The 24,023-nt window shown below is 36.4% G+C and overlaps 1 protein-coding gene across 3 annotated transcripts in view; it reads left to right on the top strand.

Annotated features, from left to right (window-relative positions):
* Window positions 1-24,023, top strand: part of LRRC28 (leucine rich repeat containing 28) — a 135,036-nt gene that overhangs the window by 93,870 nt on the left and 17,143 nt on the right. For all 3 annotated transcript variants that reach the window (XM_081290749.1, XM_081290750.1, XM_081290748.1), the window contains 2 exons: window positions 7,984-8,086; window positions 22,175-22,350. In XM_081290749.1, the coding sequence (XP_081146875.1) occupies window positions 7,984-8,086; window positions 22,175-22,350 (279 nt within the window). The remainder of the gene's footprint in view (window positions 1-7,983; window positions 8,087-22,174; window positions 22,351-24,023) is intronic.

Genomic DNA, 24,023 nt, shown 5'->3' with positions numbered 1-24,023 from the left:
GAAAGGGGTTAATAACAAGAAATGAAGCCCCTTTCTTCCAACTATTGATTAAAAACAAAAGTATGGCTGCTCATTCTGAAAAAGGCACAGATGTGAATTTTAGAAAAACAAGTAGTATGAAGACTAGAATCATGAGCAGAATGTTTGCCAGCAAAGTTTTTTTTTTCTTTTTTTCTTTTTTTCTTTTTTTTTTTTTGTTATTTTGGTTCTGGAACTTACATCTTTTTAAATAGTGACAAGGACATGCAGTACTAGCAAAGTCTGGAGATGTTGTCAATTGACTTAAAAGCAAAAATCTGGAATTTCCATCAGTCATCATTCTTAGTAAAATTCTTAAGTTCAAAACAAAACAAAGAAACAGGCCCAATTCCAATTCAAGATGCCACGCAAAGACATTTGCTCTTCACACTGTCTCCCATGGTGCCGCACCATACACTGCTATATTAACCAGCTGTGTCATGCTGGGCAATCATCAAGAAGTCTCTTTTCCCTTGTATCTTTTCTGAAGAAACCTTTGGTTTTTCTTGATATTTATGACCTAAATCTGTGAGTCAGAACTGACCCAGCAGTTTTTCTCATCTTTTAAAGAAAGCAGAGAGATACTCCGTTTATCCCTTGTCTCTCCTTCAAGACTGACATCACACCTGGATGCCTTGGGCATGGCACCAATCCTCTTGTTCCCCCCAGCACCTATGTGTCCTGATAGGCAATATCATCACCACACTAGGAGGAAGTGCCTTGGTTTATAGAGAAACTATGTGTTGAGGAGAACCTCTAATGCATATAATGGTAAGGCAGGCAGCTATACCTTTAAATCACAGTTCTACATCTTAATAGCTTTGTGAACTTGGCCATAGAAGGTGTTTTAATTTAAGTCTCAGCAACAGGGTAATATTAACACCTATTTCATAGAACCTTAGTAAGAATTCAATAAGATCCATTTAAAGCATGGATCACTCAATAAGTGTGCAATTTACATGAACTATTATTACTTTTTCACCAGGGTGGAGACTGTGTGTCTTCATTTTCATGCCCCAAGCATCAAGTATGGTGCCTAGCCCATTACTTAACAATCATTTCTTTGTTACTTGAACTGTGCAACAGTAAAAGAAATGCTGAAATGTGATTATTTGTTATAGTTTAGATGTGGTGTCCCCCAAGAGCTCATATGTGAAACAATGCAAGAAGGTTTGGAGGAAAAAGATTGGGTTATAGCCTTAACCTAGTCAGTGGATTAATCCCTAATGGGATTAATTGAGTGGTAACTGGAGGCAGGTGGGGTATGGCTGGGGGAAGTGGTTCATTGGGGGCGTGGCTATGAGGTATATTTATTGTATCTGGAGAATGGAGACTCTCTCTCTGCTTCCTGATCACCATGATGTGAGCCACTTCCCTCTGTCACACTCTTCCTCCACAATATTCAGTCTCACATCAAGCCCTGAGGAATGGAGCTAGCCATCTATGCACTGAGACCTCTGAAACCATGAGCCCTCAAACAAACCTTTTCTCCTTTACATTTGTTCTGGTTGGTTCTCTTTTAGTCACAGAGTGAAAAAAAAAGCCAACTAAAACACCATTTAAACCAAGAGCATTCCTTCTGTCATTCAAATCTATTACAATCAATTTGTTTTAATTTAACAGCTGTTGATGTTCCATTGTATATGAAGTGTCTTACTAAATTATAATTTACTGTGGAATTTTATTTTGTAAAAGTTGAATAGATCAGAAAGATTATGACAATGTAAAAGATTTAATGAAGTGTGTGTATATTGAGAAGTTACTACTGAAAAAGTTTTTTTTCTGAAAAGGTAGATGAAATGTCCTTGTTATAAAAAGCATCATGTAGGTAACTTACATTAATTTTAAAATTATTTTGGGATATGCTGTAAATTACTCTGCATTCACCATGAAAAAATTCACATTTATGTTAATTAAAAATATTTTAATAATGATTCATAAATCTCTGGTCTTTTTTTTTTTTTTTGAAACCGAGGATTGAACTCAGGGGCACTCAACCACTGAGCCACATCCCCAGCCCTATTTTATTTTTTATTTAGAGACAGGGTCTCATTGAGTTGCTTAGTGCCTCCCTGTTGTGAGGCTGGCTTTGAATTTGTGATCCTCTTGCCTCAACCTCCTGAGCTACTGGGATTATGGACATGTGCCACCAGGCCAGGCTCTGGCTTTTTGAACTGTAGATCATTGGTTAAACATTGATAGAGCATTTCAAATAATCCATTTTAGTTTATTGCTTTGATCTGTGGTCTCAATTGCTCCATCATTTTGTTGAAGAGAATACATCATTTACCTTTTGATAAAATAAATGTTTTAAACTGATCACTGTGCAGAAATCACAGACCCTATTCTGTTCTGGCCTGTGTTGTCATTCATGCTTGCATTTATAGTATGGTTAAAAGAGCAACAGCCTAAACACACAGGAGCATTTTGTTCCATCTTCAGCCATGTGGGCTGCATATGGCAGAGTCTTGAGGTTGAAAAAAAAAAAAAAGAATTGGAGTATTTGCAGAAATCCTAGCTTTTACTAATTTCTCAATAACAAACTTTGATCTATAAGTCTGGAAGAAAAAAAAGGAAATACTTGAGGCACAGTACAGTACTTTAAAAAGCCACATGAAGCAGTTCTTTAGGGCTTTAGAATCTATGAAGGTGGACAATGTCCTTGCTTTATAAATTTTACATAATGAGCACTTTTGCACAAGAACTTTATTGCATGGTATAATTATTGCAGTTTTGGTGAATTAATATTAACAGAAGGAAGAAAACAAACCTCCTCGTTATCTAGTAGATAAATGGTCCCTTCCAAAGTTAATTACTGATTGAAGATTTTTCTGTATTAAGAATGTAAGAAATATCTCAAAGCTTTTTCATGCAGCAAATAGTCATATTTCTTCCTCATTATGATTAAAAATATCATTCCATTGCACTTAGGGTATTTGCCAGTGGACTGCTTCCTGGCCAGCTGAGAGCCTGCTCTCCTACGCCTGTAGGGGCACGGCCTTTACAGCCTGGGACATTGCCCAGGGTTTAGGAGTCACAGCCTCACCAGCAGGCTGTGCTGTGTCAGCCAAAACAACAGAGCTTCCTGGCTGTCTTCACAGTCCTGCACTCTTTCATGATGTTCTCTTTAGATTCAGAAGAGGGAGATAAAAGACTAAGATGTATTAAGCACCAGTTATTTTGCAAGGAATCAAGCTTGGCATCATATGCATTGTTTAATCTTCTTAACAAATCTATGAGATAAGTTTTATTATCCCTATAGTACCCCAGAGGAAACAGGCACAGAGCATTTTATTTCTTTTGGAGTCAGGAAGCAGTTAGTGGAAAGCCAGAATTCAGACTTAGTTCTGACTCCAAACCCATTACATCATATCATTTCAGCACTGTCTCTTTTCACTCTGTATCAGATTGTATTGTTTGGAATGTTTAAGTGTCTGTATTACTCATGTCCACATGGCATTATTCTGGCTAATATATAATAGTTTTGAATACAGCTATACTAGTTTTGATTCTGCTGTAACATAAAATAGTTCATGCCATTATGGATGTATAAAAAAATTTTGTTGTTCAAACAAGGTGGTCAGAAGGTGCACACTGAATTTTCTGAAATGTTGAAAACCTAACATAAAGTGTAAACCAAAGAGTATTTTTAATCATTAATTATTCATTTTTTCCTATAAAACTAGGAGAGGAAAAACTAAAATATGTAAGAAGTAGCAGGTGTCAGCTTTTATTTAACTTTGTGGTGTGATCTTTGCATGTCACCTCATTTAACTTGCACAAACTCTTTTGTGTATATTAGAGGAGAGAGGTGCTTTCTTTGCCTTGTCCCATTTTGTGTCCTTGGCTTAAGGGGATGAATCACTGTCTCTAGAGGCTGTAGCCTCCAACTCTTTTCTGTGCAATTAAAGTATATAACAGTGTTAGTACCATTTGCTGCATGCCAAAGAGAATTCTCTCTTAATTGGTCTTCTACTGTAGGCCACACTTCTGAATGTGTCACTTACTAATGATAATGAGAATAATAACTGCCATATATTGGAGAAGGCTATGTGGCAAGAATTCTGCTTGATAGTTTATCAATTTTGTTGGTCATTTCTACTAAAACTTAATGGATAGCTTTATTTTCCCTGTTACACAGATGAGAAACTCATGCTATTTATCTAACAAGTAGAAGAATGAGGATGCAAACTCAAGTTTTCTGACTCCAAGCCTTAGCTTGGTCTTGTTTCCTTGATGAGTATGCAACACCCCTACTGTGTGCATTCAAGTAAAGACTCTTTCCTTGTTTTCCTTGAGCTTCCTAGGGGCTCTGAAAGGCAAATTTGAGGCCAGAAAGAGTTTGTATTTTATTGATGTAGTTTTCATTTTCTAAAAATATTTCAGTTTTTTATATACAAAGACTGCAAAATTTTATTTGTGCTTAAGGGATTTGTCTGTATATTAAAGAAGTAGTGAAGAAATTTAGAATAGGAATTTTTGTATAATTTAGTGTAGCCTTTTCTATTACAAATGGATTCAGGTATTTATGTTTTTTATCTTCAGGTATTTATATTTTTCCCATCTATGTTTTTATAATGTATAGCTTTTTAGAGTACTAAAGTAGCAGTGTACAATATTTTGGTAATTCTATATTTTGATGCTTGAAAAACATACTATATAGTGATTGTTTTCATATTCAGTGATTCTTACAACCTAGTAAAGTTGAGGGACCAAGAAGTTCTGTTATGTCATTTAACATATGTGCAAACTGAGGCTCTGCTCTCTTGACTAGTAAGTAAAAGCATAGACAGATGGGCCCACTTGTCCCCCGTGTGTGCTGATTTTCCAATGACATACCTTTTTTGGATTAGTATCTCTAGCATGATTAACAACGTAGTTACTTTTTTCTGGATTCTGTGTATTTGATGAATTTTTCTCTTCTAGTCTTAAGAGATTTTCTTTCTTTCTTTTTGGTGTTATAGGGATAAAAGTGGACCAAAATGTTCATAAATAATGCCCGGATAACTGGATTGCCAAATGGAAAAGAAAATTATTAGCCATACATTTCATATCATATATAAGAATAGATTCCAAAAAAAAAAAAAGATTCCAAATGGACTAGGATTTAAGTGGAGAGAGAGAGAGAGAGAATGAATTAAGAATTACTCAAGCACTAGAATAAAACATGAGTGAATTTTGCTTTAACCTTGGGTGTTATAGGAAGAGACTTTCTAACCATGCCTCAAAACCTAAAAGCAATGATAAAAGATTGGTAAATTTCACTGCATAAAGAGTTTTAAAACTTTTTGCATGACAAACAAGTCACCAACAAAATCAAATGACAACTGACAAACCATGAGAAAATATTTGTAACTTATACCACAGACATAGGACTATTATCTCAAAAAATAAGAGACAAAAACACCCAAAACCTGATAGAAAGATTGGGAAAAGACTTGACAAAACAATTAACAAAGGTAAAAAAAAATTGCCCTTCATATGTATGTTTTTTTTTTTTTAATGTTCACTTGCTCTTAATTAGAAAAATGCACACTAAAACAATGGTGAGAGTCTATTTTTTTACCTATCAAAATAGGGATATAGATATCTCATATGTTGCTGGTAGGGATGCAAATTGGGATATTTCTTTTCAAGGAAGGATTTTGAAACATTCTTATTTCCTAAATCTTAAGAGATCCTTGAAGTGATAGCACCCCAGTAGTAATGAACACACCATACACTCTCAGATTGTAGTTTCTAAACACCATTTTCCTACAAAAGGAATTAGGGGTCCTTAAAGAAGTGATTAATTTTAAGGATTTAGCAGAGAATAAATAAGCCTACAACAAGCCAGAAAGTCTGGGTATGATCAAAAAAGGATGAGAAATTGTCGAAAGAACTTCAGAGCCAATCTGAAGTTGCTCATAATTGCCAAAACAGAAACATTTTGACCAAGAAGTTAAATGATAATAGAATTGAGGTTTTGCCCATTACAATAAAATAAATATTCATGAATTCATACTAATGTAAAAGTCAAATAAACAAATGAGAAAGAAGGGATGCTTCCTACTTACAAAAGAATTCCAGTTAATACATGTAGCCAGAAAAGGGGTGATAGAAAATGACCATTAAATAAATACCACAGAATATTGCTGACAAGATCCATGGTTGCCGAAAGTATTGGGAAAGTTTTTGAGAAAGAATGGAATATTTACATGGACTCAGTCAGGGCTGGAGTCATGCAAAGACTTGACCTGGAGCTTGTAGGAGCTGCTTCCAGATGCTCACTCATATGTCTGTTGTTGGAGCCCTCATTTCCTCTCAGGCTGCTGGAGTGCCTTCATGACATGGGAATTGTTTTCCAGAATAAGTGGAAAACAGAGCAAGGAAAGAAAGGATAACATTAGGCTCTGAAATCACACCCATCATTTCTGCCTGATTCTGTTAGATCTTGTAATACTACACACTGGGAAAGGACATCTCTAGCCTGTTGCTTAGGAATTCCTTTTCCCAAAGAGTTGCCACTTTCCTTTTGTTGCTTGTTGCTGGTGCTCCCAGTCTTGGTTCCTTTTTGTAAGGGATGCAGTGCTCGTCCTGGGCAGACGTATTGTAATAGAACCGGCTGTAGAAAGGAGGGGATGAGATTGATCTTTCCCAGCCCGACCCTCAGCTCTTCCTTAACTCAGCCTTTTATTACCCTCCTCCCACTTTGTGTAGTAAATTGTTCAGGACCATTTCTGAGCCACAAGACTTTAGACAAGCCTTTCTAATAGCAATGATCATATTGTATCCTAGTGATCATGTTTAATGTCTTTCTTTCTTTTACTAATGTGGCATTTGTTCTATATTCCCAAGGCCAGCCATAGTGACTAAAGGATCCTTAATGGTAAATGGATTATCTTTTGAAATATAAATAAATCTAAGAACCTCATTTAATTTTGGGGCCTTTGTCTTTCCTAAACCTTGGAAAGACAAGGAGGAAGAGATCTCCTTCAGCCTATTTTCTGTTTTCCCAAGCAGCCCTGCTACCTTTGGGAAATTTGAGTTCTGCCTCTTTCTGGCACATCTGTTTCTATCTAGGGGCTTCTCATTCTAGGTGCATTACCATAATTATTCAGTGACACCTGTTAAAGCACAATAAAGTAGGTTTCATGCAGGACCATTAAAATGACATTGCAATGGGGTCTTGCAGTAGGGGAGAGAGATGGAGCTAACTCAGAATTGCACAGGCAAGTGGGAATTTAGAACCAAAGATCAGGTTGGGGGTCAGTGGATTGAAAATTAATAAGAATGTCAAAAGTCTCTGGCTTAACCCACCTAACAAGATTCTTGGTAAAAGCAGACCAGGGTGATCAGACATCACCTGGAAAATAGTGAAGAATGATGAATTGGATCAGATATTGAGGTGATCAGATATTTGATAGTGCAGTCTAGGGTGGTTCTTGCTAAATGGACTAAGAAAAGTTCTTTGTTAAAATTGGATTTTATAAGGAAGTGCACAGATAGACCTACCAGAATGTTCAAGGACTTGACTAAAGTCTGACTAAGCAAAGAATTTTTGACAAGGAGCAGAAGCAGATTTGTTTAGGCTGACCCATAAACTTACTTCTATAACATTTTCTACAGAAGAAAATGAAAATAAATGACTCACCACAAACTTATTCTTAAATTGAAATTGTCTATAAAATGTCACTGAAGTTTTACATGGGAAAGGAATTTACTTATGATCTAGTCCTAGTGATTTCATTTACAGTTTAAGAAATCAAAGGCTAAATTGGTTAAGTATTTTTCTATACCCATGTTTTCTGATGTGTACTCTAATATCACAGATAGCATAACTTGGCACTATGAGCTTGAAATCTACATTTTTTTCTTCCAGAAGAGAAATTGTTGAATATTTCTAATATTACATATTAAATTATATATTTCATATAATAATGATGTATATTTAAAGGAATTATAATTCTTTCCTTTTTAATCCAGATTTAGGTCGATCTCGAGAACTGCAATACGTATATGTGGATAACAACATTCACCTGAAGGGCTTGCCATCTTACCTGTACAATAAAGTCATCGGGTGCAGTGGGTAAGGCTGACTTCACATTTTGGACTTAAAAAAAGATGAATTAATTTTATTTTTTTTTAAATATTTATTTATTTTTTTAGTTATCGGCAGACACAACATCTTTGTTGGTATGTGGTGCTGAGGATCGAACCCGGGCCGCACGCATGCCAGGCGAGCGCGCTACCGCTTGAGCCACATCCCCAGCCCAAGATTAATTAATTTTAGTAATTCTGTTTGGTTTTCTTTATCCTTCATATACTAAATCAAATATCCTTATATATTAGGTAAGCAGTTTAGAATATGATATGTTGGATTCAATTAATAAGCTGTTATGTTCAATAAGTAAGTGAAAAATGAATCTACACTTGCTTTTTTTGCTATGAAAATAAGCAGTTTTGTTTTTTCTACCTTCATTAAGATTCAGTTGGCAAATGAAATTGCATATATTTAAGTGTGTGACATAATTTGATACACATATACATTGCCACATGGGCCATTATAAACTCAGACCCAGCAAGTGGAGGAATCAGCATTGAGTTAAAATTTTTCTCTCTGAACTCCATTGTAATGGCAATTTTACTGTAGTGACAACCCTAGCATTTAGGGTATTACCAATTAGAAATATTTAGAATTCAATATTTGAAATAGTCCTTCAATACAAATCATGATTCTAGAAACCAGAACAGGTGTTTAATTTCTTGGGAAATGATAGTCTTTTATATTCAGGGCAGCAATAATCTTTTCGTCTCTGTAAGGATTTGAAGAGGGCTTCAGCTACTCCTTCTGCAGCAGTGGGCCAGAACCACCTTAAAGTGCTTTCCAGGGTGGTCTAGGATCCAGAGAACCACTCCACTGCCAGAATCCACTTAGTGCTGGTCTTACTTTCCCCACTCAGTGGCAAAGGAACACCTCTGAGACTACTTAACCAGCATGTTTGACTCTTCCCTTCTAATTCCCAACATTCAGCATAACCTAACTTAACTTATACATCATGTAGTTCTGGCAAGGAAAGGGATGACAATAAGCATATACATAGGGGACAGCCATTCCCTGTTGACCTGACTCCAGGGAATAATAGTGAACCAGGATTGCTCCAGAGAAAGCAATGTCAGGAGAAGTGCTCTTCCCATAGGAAAAGTCATATATTTTTTATCTTGGGAAAGCTCTAGATGAGTTCAGTGCCTATATAGGCTGATGAAATCCAAGCTGAGAGATTTATTCTAGAACCTTCTGCGAGGCAAAACTGGTGTAGTTTTGGGTCAGTGTTTTTTCTACATCTGATTTTGTCATAGTTACGATACTACACAGTCATTAAACCCAGTGAGTTCTTAAAGATTTTTACTATAATTCTTCTAGGTGGTGAGCAAAGTGTCCTCCATCATCATGGTGCATAGAATGATGCAAGCACACACCAAAGCTCATGGCCCTTTTTCCCATACCGAAATCTTTAGAGACTGCGCCGAAATGTGATTTAAGTCTCTACCGTAATTAAGGAATAGCTTTTGTTTAAGGTGAAGATTGCCATCTACTTTGATGTTTACTAATAGATATTACTGACTACCAGAAAATTATGTTTGTGCTGAAAAGACTGAGTTTCTCATCTTTGATTTGGTATATGGTAACACTGGTAATGAATTTTAGGAGAGTTCCAAATCTTTAAGGAGACAAATAGTAGGGGAAAATCAAGTATTAATTAATTTTTATTAAGAGCTTATCTTGTTAACAGTAATAAAAATAAAATTATGAATAGGATAGTATGAAACAACCAAATTTCTAATATTAGTAGTATTAGGATATATACAGACTCACTTCCAAATGGATTGTTAGTCAAAAGATATTTGTAGTCTGTTAGCTTAATGCAATACGCAGAATGCATTTTTCAGTTTTGGTCGTTACATTCTTAAGCAGGTTCACTAAAAGTTCATTTAACCTATTTTGCAATGAAATAATGATACAATATTTTTATGACCAAATGTATTCAGAATTTTAGTGGGAACACTGAAGTCTTAACAACAGAATTAAGGATCCCCTTTTTTTCTGTCTTTTCTGTTATATCTTAACAACCGAATTAAGGGTCCCCATTTTTTCTATCTTTTCTATCTGTTGTATATATGAAAAGAGACTCTCCCATTCCAAGTCAAAGTGGTAGTGCTTAATAAGCTTTGGGAAGCAATAGAGCAAGACTGTGAGGGAAGTATACAACAAAGGGCACAAATATTTGAGGCCTACAAAATGCACTTCTTGAAGTCTGAAGAAAGTTCATTTGTTCATTCAGTGAGCATTTGTGGAGCATTTTCTCTATTGGTCATTGTGGTAGATAATGGCCATGCAGTAGTGAGCAAAATAGTGCATTGCCTTCCCTCCTGGACATTACCATCTAGCTACAGAGCCAAATGAATAATAAATAATTAGAGAAACTTGGTACTAGATGATATTTAAGCTGAGACCTAAAGGGACAGCTTGAGTGTAAGAAAATTGGGACAACAGTGCTAGATGAACACAGCTTTGAGTCTGTGGGAAAAGAAAGCCTGATATGTGAATGAATACACGCTCACAAATATGCATATTCTATTAACAAAGTATACATAAAGATTTTTATGATTATTTATGTATGTGCATTTAAAAATATATATTAAATCATATCTCAGAGAATAGAGAGAGAATGGCGTTTAAAATGTTTTAGTGGTCATAAAAATAGCAACTAACCAATGATGCAGTTTCAAGAAATCTCAGAAGTCTCATAAAACTATATTTGGTATTATGGAATTGTGAACAAAGTTAGCTCCTCCTTATGTCTATTTGCTAGATTATTATTGAGCCCTAACTAGCAAATCAACACCACACTAGGAGTTATAGGAAAGGCAAAGATAATTTAGATGTTTACCCTGACAAAAATAACTATAATACAAATAATAAATATCTTGAGAGAGGTAGAGCAATAGAAGTTTTGAGCATGGAACTGGTATTTGTGACTTAGCCTCAAAACCATCCATCATCAATTCTATCACATCCTGTGATTACACAGGTCCACTGTCTTCATGGTGGGAGGGGAGGCAGGGAGCACCATCAGGAGCCCATATAGAGAGTGGTTTTCACAGCTTCATTGCATCTGTGCTTTATGATTTTTATTTTCTCTGGGATTTACTTGTCATTACTATAGGAGTAAATGTCTTCAGCTCTTCTACTTTGTACCCAGAAAGATAAATCCGTCCCTTGTTAGAATTTTAGAGAGTGGTAATTGGCACATTTGTGTACTCAGGGGAACTTTAAATGTCTGTTAGAGCTGAGGACAGTGGTGCACACTTGTAATCCCAGCAACTTGGAAGGCCGAGGCAGGAGGATCACAAGTTCAAGGCCAATTTTGGTAATTTAGCAGATCCTGTCTCAAAATAAAAAGGGCTGGGGATGTAACCCAGTGGTAAATCACCCTGAGGCTCATTCCCCAGGACGACAACAACAATAACAACAAAATAATGCCTTTTAGATCATAGTCCATTTTTCTGTGGGAGCTGTCTGCACTCCAGAAACCATCAATGTTAGATATCTGAACCACAGGCCCTGGCTGCATATGACAGAAGAAGAGTGTGATTTGAGCTGCCACTCAAGAGACAGAATCTGCGGTTTGACTCCCAACAAAATTAATTACTTGCTAAAGCAAAAATATAAGAGTTAGAAGGACATAAAAACCCACTCTACACAGTTTAATTTTCATAATGTTCAGGATACAACCAACCCAAAATTACAGAACACACAAAGAACCAGGAAAAATATGACCCATTATCAAGAGAGATCAGCAGAGAACAACCTGAGATGACCCAAGATGTTGAAAATGAAAGAAAGATTGGAAAGTAACTATTAAAATTTTTTTCAATGAAGTAAAGAAAAATAAGTTCGTAATGAATGAAAAAGCCACAAAATAGAAATTATGAAAAAGAAAAGAAAGTTTTAGAGTTGAAAATACATTATCTCATGTAAAATATTTACTTGATGGGATTAATAGCAGAATGTGTATACATAAACAGGAAAAGTCAGTGAACATGGAAGTACACAGTAGAAATTATGCAATCTCAGGAACACAAAGAAAAAACAGACTGGAAACAGAAGTGAATACCAGGTCTGGGACATGCTAGACAACTATATGTATAGTTTTCATTCCAAAAGGAGAATAGGGAGGCAATGAGCCAACAATGTAAAAAATACTTAATAAAATAATGTCTCAAAATGTCCTAAGTTTGGTGAAATACATAAATTTATATTTTCAAGAAGCCCAGAGAACCTTAAGTAGGATAAATACAAACTCATGCCTAGGTAAAGCTGCTGAAAATGAAAATAAAAAGGAAATTTTGAAAGCAACTAGAGAAAAAAATGACACATTACTTATAAAGGACCAAATCAAGATTCTTAACCTCTCATCAGTAAACCTCGGGGTCCAGGAAACAGTGGAAAAACATATCTGAAGTGCTAAAGGAAAAAAAAATAGTCAAAGTGGTATTATGTATCCAGAATAATATCCAAGAATGAAGGCAAGCCCAGTGCAGTGAGGCATGCCTGTAGTCACAGCAACTTGGGAGTTTGAGGTAGGAGAATCAAGTTTAAGGTCAGCCTCAGGAAGTTGGTGAGGTCCTAAAGCAATTTAGTGAGACTCTGTCTGGAAATAAAATACTTTTATTTCCAGGGCTGGGGATGTGGCCAGTTGTAACACATTTAGTCCCCAGTATTAAAAAAAAAAAAAAAAAAAAAATGGTGGCAAAGCACATGATCAGATAGGACAAAATTTAATCCAAAGAAGCTCTGCTCAATTAAGACTCTTCATTCAGAACAAGAGTTATTCTTTATAAGTAGCTTAGTTTTTAAATTCCTTCTTCATCTCCATCTCCCCCCTTTTTCTCCTACTTTAAATTGGGGAGAAAAAAAAACTGTTCACTGAAAAGGAGGAGGTTAAATCTGTAGCAGTTTCCACACTAATGAGCGTGTGGATCACATAGGTACTTGATTAAGGATAAAAGATAGTTACTTGAGTGCTTTTGGTAAGAGAATTTAAACTGAAAAGATTTAAAAGTAAAGACTTTTTGTTTGTTTTGTTGGTACAGGGGATTGAACCCAGGGGCACTTACCCACTGAGCCACATCTGCAGCCCTTTTTATGTTTTTCTTTGAAACTGGGTCTCTCCAAGTTGCTTAGGGCCTCACAAAGTTGCTGAGGCTGGCTTTGAGTTTGTGATCCTCCTGCTTCAGGCTCCTGAGCCACTGGGATTACAGGCATTCACTAGCATGCCAGCAAAAGTAAAGACTTTTACATGTTGTTAGGTGGAATTATGAATATGAAAATACATATGAATTAATTTGCTAAATCATACACATGTTTTAGAACATATGTGTGATAAACTCTCAGTGGCAAGATGACTTCACAGTTCTTTTAGCTTTTGGGGGGCTAAATGTTGAAGGCCAGGCAACTCTGAAAATACTGAGTTTAAAAGGAAATTGTTTAATACTTGTTCCAGTTATCTGTATTACTAAACCAAAGGTACTAACATTTACACTTTTAATAACTACCTTGAGAGTTTCATGTAGAAATCTTCTTGTAACCACTTAGGCATTTGATCTAAATTAATAAAAGATACCAAGGTTTAATAATTGTAGTTAATAATAATTTTACTTCATTGTGAACTGAAGCATATCATGGGCTTTCATTCCTTCTTGTTGACAATTCGCTGCATTATTACTTATTTTTTAGACGAGTGATGATCACTTTTCAAGATACCTTCCTAGCAGTTTTAACCTTTTGCAATTTTCTTCCATGTACCAGACATTTTAGCTAATTAAAACTCCATATGAGTTTTACAAAACCTTTAAAGAAGAATTAATACCAATACTTTTCAAGTTATTTCAGGAAATAGAAAAAGAGGGAGCTCTTCCAAATTCATTCTATGAGGCCAACATCACCCTGATTCCGAAACCAGACAAAGACACCTCAAAGAAAGAAAACTACAGACCAATATCTCTAACGAACCTAGATGCAAAAATCCTCAATAAAATTCTGGCGAATCGAATACAAAAACACATCAAAAAAATTGTGCACCATGATCAAGTAGGATTCATCCCTGGGATGCAAGGATGGTTCAATATACGGAAATCAATAAATGTTATTCACCACATCAATAGACTTAAAGATAAGAACCATATGATCATCTCGATAGATGCGGAAAAAGCATTCGACAAAGTACAGCATCCCTTTATGTTCAAAACTCTAGAAAAACTAGGGATAACAGGAACATACCTCAACATTGTAAAAGCAATCTATGCTAAGCCCCAGGCTAGCATCATTCTGAATGGAGAAAAATTGAAGGCATTCCCTCTAAAATCTGGAACAAGACAGGGATGCCCTCTCTCACCACTTCTGTTCAACATAGTTCTCGAAACACCGGCCAGAACAATTAGACAGACGAAATAAATTAAAGGCATAAAAATAGGAAAAGAAGAACTTAAATTATCACTATTTGCAGATGACATGATTCTGTACCTAGAAGACCCAAAAGGGTCTACAAAGAAACTACTAGAACTAATAAATGAATTCAGCAAAGTGGCAGGATATAAAATCAACACGCATAAATCAAAGGCATTTCTGTATATCAGCAACAAAACTTCTGAAACGGAAATGAGGAAAAACACTCCATTCACAATATCCTCAAAAAAATAAAATACTTGGGAATCAACCTAACAAAAGAGGTGAAAGATTTATACAATGAAAACTACAGAACCCTAAAGAGAGAAGTAGAAGAAGATCTTAGAAGATGGAAAAATATACCCTGTTCATGGATAGGCAGAACTAACATCATCAAAATGGCGATATTACCAAAAGTTCTCTATAGGTTTAATGCAATGCCAATCAAAATCCCAACGGCATTTCTTGTAGAAATAGATAAAGCAATCATGAAATTCATATGGAAAAATAAAAGACCCAGAATAGCAAAAGCAATTCTAAACAGGAAGTGTGAATCAGGCAGTATAGCAATACCAGATTTCAAACTATATTACAGAGCAGTAGTGACAAAAACAGCATGGTACTGGTACCAAAACAGGCGGGTGGACCAGTGGTATAGAATAGAGGACACAGAGACTAATCCACAAAGTTACAACTATCTTATGTTTGATAAAGGGGCTAAAAGCATGCAATGGAGGAAGGATAGCATCTTCAACAAATGGTGTTGGGAAAACTGGAAATCCATATGCAACAAAATGAAACTGAATCCCTTTCTCTCACCATGCACAAAAGTTAACTCAAAATGGATCAAGGATCTTGATATCAAATCAGAGACTCTGCGTCTGATAGAAGAAAAAGTTGGCTCCGATCTACATATTGTGGGGTCGGGCTCCAAATTCCTTAATAGGACACCCATAGCACAAGAGTTAATAACAAGAATCAACAAATGGGACTTACTTAAACTAAAAAGTTTTTTCTCAGCAAGAGAAACAATAAGAGAGGTAAATAGGGAGCCTACATCCTGGGAACAAATTTTTACTCCTCACACTTCAGATCGAGCCCTAATATCCAGAGTATACAAAGAACTCAAAAAATTAGCAATAAGATAACAAATAACCCAATCAACAAATGGGCCAAGGACCTGAACAGACACTTCTCAGAGGAGGACATACAATCAATCAACAAGTACATGAAAAAATGCTCACCATCTCTAGCAGTCAGAGAAATGCAAATCAAAACCACCCTAAGATACCATCTCACTCCAGTAAGATTGGCAGCCACTATGAAGTCAAACAACAACAAGTGCTGGCGAGGATGTGGAGAAAAGGGTACACTTGTACATTGCTGGTGGGACTGCAAATTGGTGCAGCCAATTTGGAAAGCAGTTTGGAGATTCTTGGGAAAGATGGGAATGGAACCACCATTTGACCCTGCTATTGCCCTTCTCGGACTATTCCCTGAAGACCTTAAAAGAGCATGCTACAGGGATACTGCCACATCGATGTTCATAGCAGCACAATTCACAATAGCTAGACTGTGGAACCAAACCAGATGCCCTTCAATAGATGAATGGATAAAAAAAATGTGGCATCTATACACAATGGAGTACTATGCAGCAATAAAAAATGACAAAATCATAGAATTTGCAGGGAAATGGATGGCACTAGAGTAGATTATGCTTAGTGAAGCTAGCCAATCCCTAAAAAACAAATACCAAATGTCTTCTTTGATATAATGAGAGCAACTATGAACAGAGCAGGGAGGAAGAGCAGGAAGAAAAGATTAACATTAAACAGAGACATGAGATGGGAGGGAAAGGGAGAGAAAAGGGAAATTGCATGGAAATGAAGGGAGACCCTCATTGCTATACAAAATTACATATAAGAGGTTGTGAGGGGAATGGGAAAATAAACAAGGAGAGAAATGAATTACAGTAGATGGGGTAGAGAGAGAAGATGGGAGGGGAGGGGAGGGGGGATAGTAGGGGATAGGAAAGGTAGCAGAATACAACAATTACTAATAGGGCATTATGTAAAATTGTGGATGTGTAACCGACGTGATTCTGCAATCTGCATTTGGGGTAAAACTGGGGGTTCATAACCCACTTCAATCTAATGTATGAAATATGATATGTCAAGAGCTTTGTAATGTTGTGAACAAACAATAAAAAAAAACTCCATATGCCTCATGCATTTACAGAGCTGAATCCCTGTTCATGTTATTTTCTTTCTCTGAAATATAATAAAAAGAAAAGAAAGCCCAGTTATATACATTGATAAACATTTACTACGTACCAGGCAATATGCTCATTATTATCTACATTATTTCACCAAATCCTCCTTGTGTTATTATCCTCATTTTAGAAATGAAGAAACTGAAGTTTGGACAATTAAAGTGTCCAAAGTCAGAAAGCGAAGTGGTAATAGCATTGTTTGCTTCCTTGTTCGCACTCTTAACCTCTATACTAGGTGCTCTGCTTCCCTCCTCTCCTTTATCTAGAATCATGACTGTCTGTATGCTTGAGCTCTTCTGCTGACTCCTGTGAGCAGATAGCATGTACACTTAGTCTCCCCAACAGCAGTGGAGAGAGGCTGGCCATGGAACAGCTGACCTGTGAATGCCAACTCCTGGGCACACTTCCCTCTCAGCCTTCTTTCTGCCTAGCTGCAGCTCACGCTCCAGCGTGAAGCACAGAAGGCATTTAATAAATGGAGCTTAAAATTAATTAGCTCCTTCTCTCCAGTGTTAAAGAGTAGGAACTTCTGCTAAAAGAATTATTGAAGGGAAATTAAACTTTATATAAAATAAGGATACACTTGTTAATGTGAGCTTTTTTGATTGTTTAATCAACATCTGTCTTTTTAATTATTGGAGACAATGAAAGCATTAGGAAGAATGGGGTAGAGGGGTTATGGCTCAGTGGTAGAGGACTTGCCTGGTATGCATGAGGCCCTGGATTTGATTCAATTCCTGGTGCTGAAGGGGGAAAAAAAGGAAAAAGGAAGAATCTGTCTTTCCATTTTCTACAACTCTATTTGTTATTCCATATTGTTCAATTCTCTGGGCATCATCCACATAGAATGTATCCATAGCTGGGTTCAGAAGTAGCAGCTGGTAAGGCACTGACAGTAGGAAATAAATATTCATGAAGGACTTACTTTTTATACTACATTTTCATTGTTTTATGATTTTTTTTCAGGGTTCTCATACTACAGCCTGGCTACAAAGTTTGGAAACATATCATTTCACCATGTCTGTTAGGGTTTAGCTCATACAGTGGTGGGGGCTGGCAAGTATAAAATATGCAGGGCAGGCCATCAGGCAGTCTACCCAGGGAAGGGTTGATGCCTCAGATTAAGTCAAAAGGCAATCCAGAGAGAGAATTTTCTTTGGAAAACCTTACTCTTTATTCTTAGGAACTTCAACTGATTGGATGAGACCCACTCTCATCATGGAGGGTGTCTGTTACTCTCAAGGTCTACTGATTTAAATGTTAATCTCATCTTTAAAATACCTTCATAGAGAAATCTAGACTGATATTTGACAAAATGGCTGGGCACCATGCCCTTCCAAGTTGATAAAAAATGTCAGACATCTGCCAAAATTCCATTTGACACCATTTGACAGATAACTCCTATTTTCCTAAATAATCATTTCTTTAAATGACCATCCTATTGTGTGACCACATACAGATCATTGTAGTACTTAATTCTCCAACATATCTCCTGGCCTCAAGACATAAGAACCCAAAGAGTTCCCCAAAAGTTTGCAACTTTAAGTTGCCCAGGTTGCCCTCAGACTTTAGATTCTCTTACCTCAGCCTCATGGATCAGTGGGATACAGGCATGTGCCATTGCACCTGGCTGAAAGGTTGTAACTTTGTGACTGTCTTTTCACATTCTAAATTCTAGAGGGAATTGCTGCTTTTTTGCTCTTTGTTACTTTAAGTGTGTGTGTGTGTGTGTGTGTGTGTATTTGGGGGGGGGGGAGGCAGGGGAAGGGCCTGAGGATTAAACCCAGGGCCTGGGGCATGCTAAGCAAGGGCTCTACCATACTAAGCCCCTGCTTTTATTAATTCTGTACTCCTCTCAATAGTTAATAATCTGGCTGACAAATTTTACAGTTTTCCCTGTTCAAATTACTGATGAGATCTCCTGGATGGGCCTGCCAATACAATGACAGTTTGTTCTTGCTGGCAATTAATCCAATTTCTCAGACTGAGGTGATTTGAAGTTAGGCTTCAGTCCCTAGGACTGCTTTCTATTCCTACTTACTCTAAGGGAAATAAATGCTACAGTCATTCCTAATTAAAAAAAAAAAAAAAATTCAACTAGGGATGGAAGGGGATTTCTCATTAGATAAAATAAATCTACAAAAATCCAATAGTTAATATTATACTTAATGTTGAAAACCCTGACTTACCCAAATGAACATTTAAATTGACATTCTACTCCTGAATACTAAGAAGGTTTTAAGAATCTCTGGATAAAATGCTTGTAAAGTTTAAATAGAATAATAAATAAATGAGAGTTGCAAGAAAAATATTTAACAAGAAATAGGGCAGACATGAGATGATGCAATCTTCTATAAAAATTATTATAATCAAAACAATGTAGAATTGACATAGGATTAAACAAATGCATCATTGGAACAGATCAAGAACTCTAAACATTGATTCAAGGGTATTTGAGATCTTAATGTGGTTAAAAAATAAAAAAGCATTTTAATTCAGAGGTAGGTAAATTATAATTTTATTTAATAATGCTATCAATATTATTTGTCCATTTGGAAGAAAAAAATTGAGTCCTAATTTATGTCATATAAAAAAAGATAACCATCTACATGTAAAAATAATATAGTAAATATACAAGAAGCAGCTTTAGTATTATATATGTACAATCTTCAAATTAGGGAGCCCTCTTCAGAAAATCATAAAAGTTTGATGCCATGAAGGAAATAAGTGGGTAGATTTGACATCAGGAAAGAATGACTACTGAATGGTAAAAGGCTCCATATGCAGAGTTATAAGACAGAAATATTTTTGGAAATAATATAGCAAAGGATTGTTCTGCCAATATGGAAGTTCCTAAGAATTTTTTTTTTAATTCAATAGAAAATAAGGCAAAGGATGTGAAGGCAAAGGACAGTTCACAGAAGAATAAATGCAAATGGCCAATAAACAAATCAAAGGTGATTGAACTTAGGAACCAAGATGATGCTTTTCATTAATCACATTGGAAAGAGGTTAAAATGATTGATAATGTCCAGTTCTGATGATGATGTAGAGAAATGGATACTTTCATATAACTTTTTTGGAAAGATCTCACACTTTGAAATTTTTTAGTTTTCATGGCCAGCAATCCCCTTTTGGGGACTTTTATCTTATAATAATGAAAACATACATGCGTAAGAATGTTTGTAAACATTTATTATAACCTTTTTTGTTAGTAGAAAGGAAAACCTTAAAAAGAAGAAGAGGTGAGCCTAGTGAATAAGTTAATAAATAAATTATGGTTCATCCAGTACTATGGAATATTATGTGACTGTTAAAAGTATTTCTCTAAATCTATCTTGATCAACCTAAACAATTATGTAAACAAAAAAACCACATTACAATATTGTGTGATCCCATTTGACAAGGGGAAAAAAACAGATAGAAAAAGAATATCTAACTCTGTATTCTTGCCTGAGCATAGAGAACATAGTAGAATGATAAACACACTGATAATTGTGGTTACTTTACAGAGGGTCAAGAAATAGAGTTTGAAGGAGGGAAACTTAGGAGAAACTGTTCACTTGTCCTTCATTTTTTATATAAACATAAACTTATAAAAAAGATCATGCATTATTTTTTATAATTTTAGTTTTTAATTCTAGATTTTTTGAATAATCTTTTAAAATACACATTTCTGGCTAAAACCAGAGCTCCTAAGATCAAATCAATTTTAAAAAAATGTAAAATAAGAAGTCATGGTATGGAATTTGTCCAACCCACCTCACGTGTTTCCTCCTTCTGAAATTTAATGATATTTCTTTTTCAAATAGATCAAACACCCCCAACTATGAATAGTTGTAAAGTATGTAGTACTCACTGTGGGAACTTAGTGAAAAGCCACCAGCGTCTCCCCCACAAGGCTACTCCAGGCCTTCTGCTTATGTTATGCTCTCTTTCAAGGCTCTGACAACTTCCTCATTCCTGTTTGATTCTGTGCTTGAGGTTTTCTTTACCCCTATTTGCCACCAGACTACCACGATGTGGCCAGATAACTTTGTAAAAACCATCTAACAGTCTTCCCCAAGAATTAAAACCATCTAACTTCTGCTAATATTCTTGGCCTCCTCTTCCCACCCCTCCATACCTCAGTGTCCCTTTTCCCAGCTCCCTTGAGACCACAGACATAGCCACATTCTGTCAGGCTTTGCTGCTGCTGCACATGGTATTCTCTTTACTTGGCACAATAGTACCTGTATCCTTCATTTATTCCTGGTGGAATCAATCAGTTGAGCTGTAAGTCAGATATTGACTCCTTTGTAAAGTTTTCTCTAGTTCCCTGAACAGTCAGTCACCCCTTCTTCTCTGCCCCTATTATGTTATCTTATCTTCCTGAGGAAAGAGATCATGTTGTTTTGTTTTGTTTTTCATTTCAGTATCTTGATTGACTGGCATATAGTAGATGTTCTGGAACCACTTCATAATAGAACAAAGAGCAAATAAAAGAATCTCTAATGAATAAATGAGTCCAGGGCTTCACCTTCTAGTCTTGAGCCCAATGCTTCATTACCTGTTTCTGGTCAAGGTCATAGATATTTTATCTTGTGTTTAGAGAACCAGGGTTTGTTGGCACCATTTGCCTTTAGAGAAAAGTAACCTGATGGCCTCAGACAGGAGGCAGAAGGAGAGCAGACCCCTGCAGCGAAAGGAACAAGGACAGCTCTGCCTTCTGGTTACAAGGGGCTGCAGGGAATAGGACACGACTTGGCCCATTCTATACACCAAAATATTGTCCCCACATTTTTTTACTATTATTATTTTTTATTGGTTGTTCACAACATTACAAAGCTCTTGACATATCATATTTCATACATTAGATTGAAGTGGGTTATGAACTCCCAATTTTACCCCAAATGCAGATTGCAGAATTGCAGATTGTCCCCACATTTTTATGGAAAGATCCCCCAAAGTTATCTTGTACCATTTAAAATCTCCTTGCTTTGGGGATTTAGGATTTTCTGCACAAAAACTGTATTAGACTAAGATAGAAAGTACTTGATAAGGTACTTTTTTTTTCTTTTAATTCTGAAAGTTTCCATCAACATAAACTTGGAGAGGGCAGTAAAAGAAGGAAAAATAGAGTTTACAAAGAAAATTGTATAAATCCCATGAAGGAAAGCTTGTTCCACATTGTCCTTGCTGTAAGTGACTGTGCCTCAGCCGTGACTTAGCAGCACTCGAACTGAAGAGTTTCTATTTCAGAGGCAGGTTGTATTAAGGAGCCCAGGACAGCATCTGTTCTGGCAGTTCAGCAGAGCTGTCAGTTTTCAGATGTGTGTTGTGATCCTCACATGTGTGCTGGCCCTGTATTCTTTCCCTCATTGCTAATACCACTGTGGGTGTGTGTGTGTCTGTAGCTGCGGAGCCCCCATCCAAGTGTCTGAGGTAAAGCTGCTCTCCTTTTCATCGGGGCAGCTGACTGTCTTCCTCCCAGCTGAGGTGAAGTCCATAGGGACAGAGAACGATCACGTCCTGCCTCTGCAAGAGCTGGCCATGAGAAGTCTGTATCATGCCTACCACAGATTTCTAAAAGGTTTGCTTGCTTCTCTTTCCTATTCTACCTTTTGATTTCATGAACAAACAATTGTGTTTTATACTGCCTGATTTGGCTTTCATCTTCTTTTTTTTAATCATGGTAAAATACACAGCACAAAATTGACCATTTGAATTTGCTTTTAAATGTACAGTTTGGTGGTATTAGTTGTGCTCACACTGTTGTGCCCTAGGGCTTTTCTGTTTTATCTTTTTTCTTTTTTTCATTTTTTAAGACAGTCTTGCTGTGTTGCCCAACCCTACCTCAAACTCCTGGGCTCCTTCTTGTCTCAGCCTCCCATGGAACTGGAATAATGGCTTCATGCCATCACAACCAGCTGGGACCTTGCTTATAAGAAAAACAGTTTTCATATTTTATCAACATTGATCCCTTTAGTACCTTCTACAGACACAAAGAGGAACAGTGGTTCAAAGTCAAATGAAATAAATTTGGTGTTTGGAAATATGTATTTGGTTGAGGCAAGAGACTGGCAGTGGGGGAAAATTTGGAAGGATCTTAACCTTGAAGATCTCTCCAGAAGAACAGGCTTTTGCCTTGCTGTCTGTTCACATCTGTGAAATGTGAGGAGAAGAAATATGAGGAGCCTTTGGCAGTATTACCACAGCATTCCAACTCTTGGAAAGTATTTGTCAGTGTATAAGTTTTATAGATATTATGGTGTGTATAACTGAAACACCTTAAAAAGCACTAGGTGGGGTTGGGGGTGGAGGTCAGTGGTAGGGCACATGCTTAGCACGTTTGAAGTCCTGGATTCAATCTCAGCACTGAGAAAAAGAAGAAAGCCTTAGGCAATGATAATAAGAAAAATGCATTTCAATTGTTTTTAAAGCTGCTAAATGTTTTACCTTTATATGAAAAAGAAGTCCACAAACAAACAAACAAAAACATGTAACCTTAACCTTCCAGACATGTCTAGTGGGAAGTTGTTTTTTTTTTTTTTTTTTACATTTTTTTTTTTTTAGAGAGAGAGAGAGAGAGAATTTTTTTAATATTTATTTTTTAGTTCTCAGCGGACACAACATCTTTGTTGGTATGTGGTGCTGAGGATCGAACCCGGGCCGCACGCATGCCAGGCGAGTGCGCTACCGCTGAGCCACATCCCCAGCCCGGGAAGTTGTTTTTAAAAAAACTAAACAGTATATTCTCGTTATTCACCTAGGGCAAGTTATATTTTTCTAAGTTGTTATTGGTGAGTCTGAACAGTTATAAAAGGTTAAGAAGATCATTTGTATTTCCTTTCCAAAGACGAGCTGATAATCTTTAGATTTCACCTCATTATGAACATTTCTCCCTCCATTCAATGTTTATTGTCAGTGTAGAAACCTAGTGTGGATTTGTGTCAGGATTGGCTGGGTCACAGGGATGTTCTGCTTTAAATATCACTTGTGTAGCTCAGACTAAGTTGGAAAGGAAAACTCCCTATTTTTATTAATGATATGAGAATGAGACACGGAAAAGCTTTTTCATTTTTTTCATTCTCTTTGTTTCCTGGATTTCATTATTTTCAATAAACATAATTTAGCCTTGATTGATACTTGATTGACTAGAGGTCTAGTAGATTTAGGGAGAACTTAATGAAAGTCAGTGATAGTCTTTCATCCCATCCCTCCTTCAGTTCTCTGACTCTTATGAAAGCGTGCAAAAACCTCTCT

This window comes from Spermophilus citellus (assembly GCF_964194105.1).
Source record: "Spermophilus citellus genome assembly, chromosome: 4".
NCBI lineage: Eukaryota > Metazoa > Chordata > Mammalia > Rodentia > Sciuridae > Spermophilus > Spermophilus citellus.
This window is presented reverse-complemented; position numbering and strand designations above follow the sequence as displayed.